The sequence below is a fragment of the Mauremys reevesii genome, linkage group 6 (genome assembly GCF_016161935.1).
Source record: "Mauremys reevesii isolate NIE-2019 linkage group 6, ASM1616193v1, whole genome shotgun sequence".
NCBI lineage: Eukaryota > Metazoa > Chordata > Testudines > Geoemydidae > Mauremys > Mauremys reevesii.
Window position 1 is genome coordinate 43,542,822 of NC_052628.1, and position 10,219 is coordinate 43,553,040.

General features: G+C 45.1%; 1 protein-coding gene across 1 annotated transcript; it reads left to right on the top strand.

The window, feature by feature from the left end:
* Positions 1-368: 368 nt before the first annotated feature.
* LOC120407322 (orthopedia homeobox) lies at positions 369-9,118 on the top strand. Its single transcript, XM_039542837.1, has 3 exons — positions 369-405; positions 1,150-1,559; positions 7,590-9,118. Exons 1-3 carry the CDS (start codon positions 369-371, stop codon positions 8,118-8,120), a joined length of 978 nt encoding a protein of 325 aa, XP_039398771.1. The 3' UTR covers positions 8,121-9,118.
* Positions 9,119-10,219: the final 1,101 nt, after the last annotated feature.

Sequence of the window (10,219 nt, forward strand, 5' to 3'; positions counted from 1 at the left end):
GCCCAGCCCCACAGCCCCGGGCTGCTGCCGCTGCCGCCGCTGCCGCCGCCGGGGGGGATGCGGGGCTGCTGGTGCTGAGGCTGCGGGCGGGCGGGCGGGCGGAGTGGGGACTTGTCGGGCTCGCTGACATTTGCAGCCTGCCCTCCTGATTGGTCCCTTCGCCGAGCTGCTCACGGGTTCATTGAAGTGTTAAGCACCTCCCCGTCTCTCTAAAGGACATTATAATGCAAGAGACCCCCTTTTTAACCACACACCGAATTTTCTTTCATTTAGGCGATCTATATATATCTATATCTTATATCTATTTTAAATAACTTCAAACCGCTAAAATTTGGGGGGGAACAGCCTTCGCCCTGGAGCGGTGCGCGATGCTGTCTCACGCCGACCTCCTGGACGCCCGACTCGGTGAGTTCGCCCCCCCCCAGCATCTTTCTCGCCCCCCGGCAGCGGCGAAGGAAGAAGCCAGAGCAGGAAATTGACAATTTGTTCCTTGTTTTACCTTAATGCGCTCTAAATGGGCTAATTTCTTTAAAAGTAATTGTGCTGTATTAAAGTTTAATTTGATTTAACAGCGTCTTTTAGAAAAAAAAAAGTCTCTGGGATATGTAGATCCAGTCCCAATTGTGGGCATTTCGTGTCTCTTTCCCGCCCCAGGTCTCCCCCTTTTAGGGCAGATTATCCCAATCTTTGTGATTTTGATGTTTTTATCATTTTTTCTTTACAACGGGACAAAATCGGATTGAGTTGCTCCAGATCTGACAGGGAGGCGAAGCCACCTGCGAGGAGGCGGGTTGGGCTTGTCAGCCGCGCCGGCAAACAAAATAAACCCACTAAACTCCCCCCACCACCCCAGTTCCTGGGGAGGCCCCGCCGGGTCAGGCCCCACAGACCGGCCCGAGCCGGCGATTGGCGCAGGAGGAAGCGCTGGAAAGTTTCCTGGCTGCTGAAGTTGGATCTGTGAGGCGGCGCGCGAGGGCCGGGGCAGCCGGCCCAGGGCTGTGGGGGGTGGGCGAAGGGGGCTGCGGGGGCTCCATGGCAGGGGCTCGCCCCATAGCAAACTTGGTGCGCCGGCCGCTGGCGCTGCTGGCTACAAGCGGGGGCCGCCCACCTGGCCGCAGGGGAGTGACCGCAGCTGCTTTGCCTCCGCAGGAATGAAAGATGCAGCCGAGCTGCTGGGACACCGGGAGGCGGTGAAGTGCCGGCTGGGCGTAGGGGGCTCTGACCCGGGAGGGCACCCGGGAGACATGGCCCCCAACTCGGACACGGTGGAAGGGGCCACGCTCCTGCCCGGGGAGGACATCACCACGGTGGGCTCCAACCCGGCCTCCTTGGCAGTCAGCGCCAAAGACCCCGACAAGCAGCAGGGGCAGCCGGGCGGGCAGAACCCCAATCAAACGGGACAGCAGCAGGGGCAGCAGAAACAGAAACGGCACCGGACCCGCTTCACCCCGGCGCAGCTTAACGAGCTGGAAAGGAGCTTCGCCAAGACCCATTACCCTGACATCTTCATGAGGGAGGAGCTGGCCCTGAGGATCGGCCTCACCGAGTCCCGGGTCCAGGTATGAGCAGCTGCTTCGGTACCCAAACCTCCCGGATCCCTCAGTCACCCACCCCCCGAGCGTCCTCCACTCGCTACCTGTAGCCACCACACCTCGCAGGGCTCCTGCTCCACAGCTCTCTTTTGTGTTCACACATCCCTCCTTCAGGCTTTCCCTGGTGGGTTTAACAGAGAACAGGCTGGTTTGTAATTTCCTGATCATACAGTCTAGAGAGACAGCTCAAATGATCACCGCCTAATCCATAACATAAATAATAATAAACCCACCCAGAGCCAGCGCTTGGTGACCGGCCTTTTACAAAATATTCCTAACAAAATTTCATTTGAAGCCGCCAGGAAATTTTTAAACACCCATCTGGTGTAAGAAAAGGATTATCGGCATCAAAGTGAATGCAACAGTCGAATATCAAACAGCCCACATATTTCTGCACAAATGATTGAGCCAATCCCCGTTAGGGATAAAAAAATCATTAGCAGTGTAGTGCGTGGCATAGTTCTGCGTAGTAAAATGGGATGTTTTCTGACCTGATTGTGAATTTACCTCCAGTGAACACCCTCACACTTTACAATCGATCTCTGAACGAACGATCGATCGATCGATCAGAAAAAGACCCCAAAACAAACAAAACCAAAGACAGATCAAGTCTTTGCTGTAACTAGTTTTCGGTTTAATTTGTAATACTTGTAGTTGAGCTTCCTGTTTACTAATGAGCATGTGAAATATTACCAGCGAGCTAAAATCATTTCAAAGTGTAATGTAAATCTGAAGTGGCGTTTTCTTGGATTTGGGGGAAATGTTGAATTCCAGTGGAAAGCAGCATTGAACACTAGGCAAGCGACTGCAAATTCAGAGACTGTTCAATTACTCACATGTTTGTGTCTCATGAAATGTTTACAATAAGCGTATGCTCCTAATATGTTCCTGCTTCTTTTATCATTGTTAGCACTGAATTGGTTGAACTCTGAATCTAATTTAGTCGTGTACGCTGTCCAAGGTCCTGAAGATCTCCCATTGAACCCGCGGCAATGTTTTCCCTAGAATGTTATGCCAGAGTGCCTGAAATATTTCATAGCTCAAAAACTCTTCTAGACATATGAATCGAATTTTAGCAATATGTTACATTTGTAATTGTTGGTTAAAAAGGGATTTCTCTGAGCACAACATTTTAAGTTTCTTTAATACTTGCTTTAAAATACGGAGTAATCACTGAAGACAGCAGTAGAACTAAGTATATCAGGAAGATTGTCTTCACATTATTTTATTATATATATTTTGACATACAGCAAACAGTTTATTCAAATCATTTTAGGCAGAAATTAAAAGTAGGCGAGCGGGATAAAAACAACAGACTATTACAAATAACGCTTTTAAACCTAAACTTTTGTTCTGGGAAATGTTGTGTGAGCCTCTTAGACGAATTATGAACATTGAAAATACTTTAACTATATGTGGTCTGGTGATATTATGAACGCATTTTCACTTTAACAGTGTTCCTCCTCAAAAATTCTCACGCAAGCCAAGTCCTCATGCCAAAAAAAAAAGACAAAAGATATTTAAAAATCTATACAAACGTTTCATAACCAGAACGCGCACACACATTTGTTTTAAAAAGTAAAACAATTGTATACAACGATACACGATAATAATTAGTTTAAATTAAAATTGAAATTAGATTCACAAATAAAATATAACTGGACAACTGCCTTTATGAAAAAAGAAAACGTGGACGATTAAACTTTATTGGGTTTCCCAAAGGTTAATGACACCAATTTCAATATTAGGAGTGTGGTAAATGAAGTAAAATATAAAATATATAATGGAAATAGTTATTTTCCAAAAGCACATCAAAGAAATACGTCGGAAGAAAGATAACGTGTTTTAATGGCCTCAGCATAATCCTGAACCAACGATAATAGCACGAGACTGCTGATAAAAACAGTTTAATAGAGTGGCAATTTAAATATTTTTTGCAATAATGTTCTGCAGTTTAAAAAGTAATCAGATCAACATAACCTTCTTAATTAACACTTCAAAATGATTAACATGTAATGTAATGCAAAAATAATTTATGTAAAATGTATTTACTTCACAATTCACTGTATCATTGCTCCTTGACCAAATTTAAATTAAATAGTAATTGGTTTATGTTCTTATATGAGTACTTCATAGTATTCTTTATAGTTAACAGATTGCCTACACATTCCTTGCAGTATGTGGGGCACCACACTGACTAAGAAATGATCTAAACGGTTAATTTATAGCGGCTGCATGTGTTTTATGTGCTTTAAATGCAAGAATAAATTACCTCTTTCCTCATTTTAGAGCTATATTTAATGTATATTATACATCTAAATAATTATTAAAGGACTAGTGCTTATAAGGGAACCCAATTCCATGTCTGATATCGCTCTGCTTTTCAGGCTTGTGTAATAAAACCATTTTTTTATAGCATGCCATTATTAGAAACCAATTTCAGAATTATTTATAACCTGGAATGGCTTATTAACCAGCAATGCGAGAATCATGCAAATTACGCGATCAAATGCAATATAATAAGCATAATCATTAGTCTCTAGCATGGATTAATTAACTTTCAATATTTTATTTACATAAAAACCAAATCAGTGAAATAACTTCTGCACAGTCAGCCTTGCCTTTCAATATTTTATACGAACAAAAATAATGTGCTGTAATTCCATTGACCGTATCCCCCACAATGGTCCTGTCACCTGCCACATCTTAATAGGGGACAAGCTGAGAGTATTTTCTAGTTTTCTAATGGAATGAGAAATTGCATTTTCTTCCTCTCCCAGCACTATTAAAGTGTAATGAATTCGGCCCAGAGTTCACGGCTGGCTGATCGAAATGAACCTGAGATCTGAGCTTTAATACAGCTCTCCAGATTTCCTACCAAATCTTCACATTAATCATCCGCTAGATTCCAATGAGATCTTCATAAAGGTTTGGCTCTTGACAAAAATGTAATATTCTCTCCTCCTCTCTCTATATTTCTAACACATTTATTGCTGGGGAATTAAACGGACTATATATTTTAAAATACATTTACAGTATGTCTATATTACTGTAACAGCAGATATCAAAGTAGATTTTTAGCTTCCAACCTCCATTAGATTCTCACTGTTGTATTAATAATTTTCAGGGGCTAGTTGCATTTTAAACATACTCCAGAGTTGCCCAGTGCCTGTGGTTAATATATTTCCAGAGTTGTCATGTGTGCATTTTCAAAATCTCCCTCAGGTTTTCTCCACGTTTTAATCTGTCATGCACTAGTTTTCAACTGGAAACATTCACATTTTAAAAGCATATGCACTATAGCTATGAACTGAGGCGATCAGACCTGATGGAGATTCTTTACAACACCAGTAAACCATGAAACATAAAAAGATTTTGTAGCCGCAATTTAACTATTAACCCTAAAACATAATTGAACACGATTTTTCGATTATTCATATAACATTTAGTTCCTTAACAGCTGTTCATTTCCGTTAATGGCCGACCGTATTTCTCAGTCTAAGTATATAATATTAAACGATAAACTAGGTTCTAGGGTCCAGAATAGTAATATTCGGGAATTCAAGTGGATTCGCTGATTTCTCCTCTTATAACATCCCAGTATTTTCATTTGACAATACAATGAAACCTGTCAGTCTATTCACTCCAGTATCATCACTTTGAATCAAAGAATCTGGTTACTAAAAACATCTGACTCTTTAAAAATCCAACAAACAACAGCACGCAGGTCGGGTTTGAGTGCTGCTTGCTAATGGTGCAGCCACCAAGCGTCAGTGGTGAAACAATTCGGAGTTAACGTAAGAAAATGATGTTCCAACCATATAGACGCTTTTATACGAATTCAGACGCTATCTCAAGCAGGGTCAGGAACACAGGACCGATGCTTCCTTATTTATTTATTTTTTAGCCCGGCATATTTTACACAAATTCGCCTCGTTATGAGTGAAGGTGGCTGCAGACAGCTGAATCCCTGGACAGAGACATTGATCCCTTTCATTATATAAATTCCTGCAGCTTTATTAATCAGTCACACGGCAAATTGTGGGGCTACAGCGGAGCTGTGACTACAGAGCACACCACCAGGAGAGACAATGCAAGGGAATAAAGGCCAGGGAGGGAGACAATAAAAACCCCATGTCAGGTAGGGAAGGGAGCGGAGCGAGAATTGGGGAGGGACGAGGGAGTAAACCTAGTGCTCTAAATAGCTTTCCTGTAAAAGAATCGCCTCGGTGCTATTTCAATGGAATAGAAACCTATATTACAAAACCATTCCGAATAGTTCAGTTGTAGTGCATGTGGGAGGGATTTTTGGCTGTGCAATAAGTAATGAATTATCTAAGACAGACGCTGATCCTAGGTAAGCAGTTGTCACATTCTGGGCTCTGATTTTTATAGAACATTTGTAAAATCCCCCAAAATATAGACCAGGCCATTTGAAACAGGCCAAATCACGTTCCATTGACTCCCAGTGAGTAAAATCAGCCGGGTTTGGCCTGATTAATAAACAAAACACTGGATTAAATGGCTGAATGGAGATGAATAAATGTAAAGCGCAGGTGTCACTATCAGGTATCAGTTCACCAGCGGGCTGAAGGAGATGAAAACCCAGTTGATTAACTAGCACATCAAAACGAGTATCTAAAAATGTTAAGAGATTATTGCTATGGCAACACAGTTTAGACAATGATCTAATAGGAAACTTCTATTGCGTCTTCTTTATTTTGACATTTGTAGACAAATAGCCCAAAAGATCAGAGATTCTCTTTGCCATTATTAAGAAGTAAATCCCCTAAGTAGGTTTGAAGTGTATTTAATCAGTCAAATATAGCTCATTGCAAAAGAGACTTGGGTTTGTCAAAGCAAAATTAAATGTTATTTACAACTAGTATAAGAAAGCTTTGAACTTAGCCTCCATTCATTTGCAACGTCGGAAAGATACATTTAGTTTCACTCCACAGATGAGCAGAACCTGGCTGTTGAGAAAGGAATAAGCCCCTCAGGCTCAAGCTTCTTGTCATTCTCTGCAAACAGTAGATCTGAAGGCTACTACAGCTCAGGGCAATTGGAAATAGATCCCCCGCTACCAAAGAAACATTAAACAAAGATCCATTTGAATCGGCATATGCATGTGGAATTCTATATTTAAATGCGTAAGCACCAACCATTATTGGTGCAAATGCAGGTTATCATGGCTACACAAACCAGAATGCGACTCAATGGTACAGACTTCGCTATTCCCAAGTATATTATTATCAGATCTATTTTGCTTACAACTAAACCATTTTTCTTGGTGCAAATTGTGTGTTGTGTCTTTGAGGAGTCAAAATAAGGAAGTATTTTTTTAAGTTTTAAATCCCCTGTTTATACTTTCAGTAGAAAGAGGGAGTATTTATGCCTATGTGGTATAGGTTGTACATACAAATACACCACATAGTGTATGTCTACACATACAAATGTGTGTATACACCCAACAGATGGGCCTGTGGTTAACACATATTGGGTGAGATGTGGGAATTACGTATATAAGGAAGTATCTATCTGGGATATATTTCTTATGTCTGCATATATACTTATCACTTAGGCCTGAGTTGAGTGCAGGGGTCTGGACTAGATGACCTACTCAGGTCCCTTCCCGTCCTACACTTCTATGATTCTACCCACATCTATGCAGCCATATGGATATGTGAGCGATACCTTAGATACATAATCGCCACAGAACAAGTGTAGACACAGCCTCTAGATTTGATTGCACCCTCTTGCCCCACCCTTCCTGCCACTTCCCTTCTTAGATGAGCCAGCGCCTTCCTGTGGGCTTGCCCCGCGCCTGGCCTCATCCGCTCAGGTGGGCTCGGGCTCGGGCGGGGTGTCTGGGGCGGGGTCCCGGGGAAGGCGGGCCCAGCGGGGGGCTGGGCAGCCCAGTGCGGGGCCGCGGCCCTGCCCCGCGGCGCACGGTCCCTAACCAGCCTCTCTCGCTCCCCTCCCCCCCGTGTCCGGCAGGTCTGGTTCCAGAACCGACGCGCCAAGTGGAAGAAGCGCAAGAAGACCACGAACGTGTTCCGGGCGCCGGGCACGCTGCTGCCCACGCCGGGCCTGCCGCAGTTCCCCTCGGCCGCCGCCGCCGCCGCCGCCGCCATGGGCGACAGCCTGTGCTCCTTCCACGCCAACGACACGCGCTGGGCCGCGGCCGCCATGCCGGGCGTGTCGCAGCTGCCGCTGCCGCCGGCGCTGGGCCGCCAGCAGGCCATGGCGCAGTCGCTGTCCCAGTGCAGCCTGGCGGCCGGGCCGCCGCCCAACTCCATGGGCCTGTCCAACAGCCTGGCGGGCTCCAACGGCGCCGGCCTGCAGTCGCACCTCTACCAGCCCGCCTTCCCCGGCATGGTGCCCGCCTCGCTGCCCGGCCCCAGCAACGTGACGGGCTCGCCGCAGCTCTGCAGCTCCCCGGACAGCAGCGACGTGTGGCGGGGAACCAGCATCGCCTCCCTCCGCCGCAAAGCGCTGGAGCACACAGTCTCCATGTGGTTCACCTAATGGCAGGGCCGCCTGCCCCCCGCGCCCGGCCGCCGCCCCCCCCCCCCGCGGATCGCGTCCTCCCCCCGCGCCCCCCCGACTTACTTACCAGGGAGTCGACTCAGGATCTGAAATCAGCCACCAATGGACTGGTTTGTGGGCAGAGAAACACCCCCCGCCACCCCTCACACGCCCCCAGCCCCCAGGCCTGTGTTCCCGGGAGGAGACCCAACGACCAGGGCCTTGGGTCTGCACAGCACCACACGAAAGGACTCATTGGGCATTTGGGATCTCGTTTTAATTTGTCCCTTGTCTCCCTTCCCCACCCACCCAGCCATTTATTGGGCTTTGCCAAGAGATCCATTTTTTTTAAAAGCACAACAATATCAACCCCAACAACAAACATTGCAGGGCTTTTTGGTCAGAAGGTTTCCTAACGGGCAGCACTGGCTTTGGGGGGCGGGAGGGAGCTGGGCAGATTAATGAAGTGATGAGAGCAATCAAGAGGAAATTGAACCCATTTTGATAAAGCGTTTATAAGTGAGAGCAAAAATCAAAGTCATGTTTCCTTTTGTAAAAAGTGTGAGGGGGGGGAAGCACTTCCCATTTCTGGATCTTTGATTTCTTGATCGATTTAGTTGCAAACCTGTCACCTTTTTATTTTTATTTTGTTGCTGTTGTCTCTATTGCATCTTCTGCTGTTGCCACTGGCCCTGCAAGCTCAGTGGCAAGGGCCTGGTGCACATGGACAGTCTCTCTCGCCAACCCTGCCAAACTTTGTACAGAGAACACAATCAGCTCTTTTCTGCATGTGCTGGTCCAGTCCAATCCCGGAGAACAGATGCTCTTTGGAAGAATGAACAAACAATGTGAAATAGGATGTTTTGTGTAGATAAAGCATTCTTGTTACATACTGGTCGGTTTGTGATCTGTTTTAACTTATTGTCTGTGCTTATTTATTGAATTTTGGGTTTCTTAATAAATGTTTGAGCTAATATAAAACATATTATTTGACTTTTCCGGACACGTTTATAACAAGTTAATGTAAATGGATAAATAAAATCATTTTCAGTATGTGATATGAAGAATTATGGGTTTTGGTGTGGCGTGTGAGATATAAACGGTCTCTTAACCCACAGGGGGAAAAAAGACACCCCCTTAATTTAAAATTCAATGATTTTAGGAATGATTTGCTTGCTTGAACTTTGCATTGAAGTATTTCATTTATTACAATTTTAATACTTCACGATTAATAAACTTTTGTTGATCTTTGTGCGTAATTGACATTTCAACTCCAAGAAACGGAAAGTTAAGTTACAAATAACACAGCGGAGGTGGCGCGGGGGAGACGAGAAGTAAGCGACAAGGTGTGCTAAAGCCCTATTGGTCTGTTCTAGAGCCTATGATGGGAAGATGTGAGCCAGCCAAGGACACACAAACACAATGCCCATGTGCATGGGACAGGGCACGAAATTACGACATTAACAGGTATCAGACACAGACAGCAAGACACTTTCTTACTGATCCGTTTCAGATAACGTGTGTTGGGGCCACATAGGGTTAAGTAGAATAAATAGTTAAAGCACGGAGCGAATCCTGCAGCCCTCGCGGAGACAGGAGGTTTGCCTGTGGGTAGAACGTGCCACAGCTCTGGATTTTCAGACAAAAAGGAATTAATCGTTTCGACAACCAAATAAAACACCTAACGTGGGCACGGGGTCTTGGGGTTGGGTGAAGGGATGGCTGGACGGTGGGGGCTGGTCTCACCTCCCCCGGCCGGAAAAGGAGGAGAAATGAAATTGGAGGCGAGATCTTGCCACACGTGAAATGAGTGCACTCCTGGCACTTGGCTAATCGCACGGAAGAGAAACCGCGCCATTTACTTCTGGGCAAACTTTGACTTAGGAAAAGTACAGGATGTTGTCAAGCATCTCACAGCGATTTTTTTAAATGTGATTCACTACGATCGTTTCCTTCTGTACATCAATTACACACCGCTTAATTACACACCGGAGAGTGCCCAACGCATAGTCAGCCGCAGAAGGGTCCTTGCTTGCTCCAAAGTGCATATTACACATATATATTTAATTTAAAAAAGAAATAAAAGGAGGATAAATTAC

Bases quoted from the DNA above. Each gene is read 5' to 3' on its own strand.
- LOC120407322 (XM_039542837.1), top strand. From the start codon at position 369: ATGCTGTCTCACGCCGACCTCCTGGACGCCCGACTCG. The intron at 406-1,149 runs GTGAGTTCGCCC...TTGCCTCCGCAG, and splicing joins CCTCCTGGACGCCCGACTCG to GAATGAAAGATGCAGCCGAG. The intron at 1,560-7,589 runs GTATGAGCAGCT...CGTGTCCGGCAG, and splicing joins TCACCGAGTCCCGGGTCCAG to GTCTGGTTCCAGAACCGACG.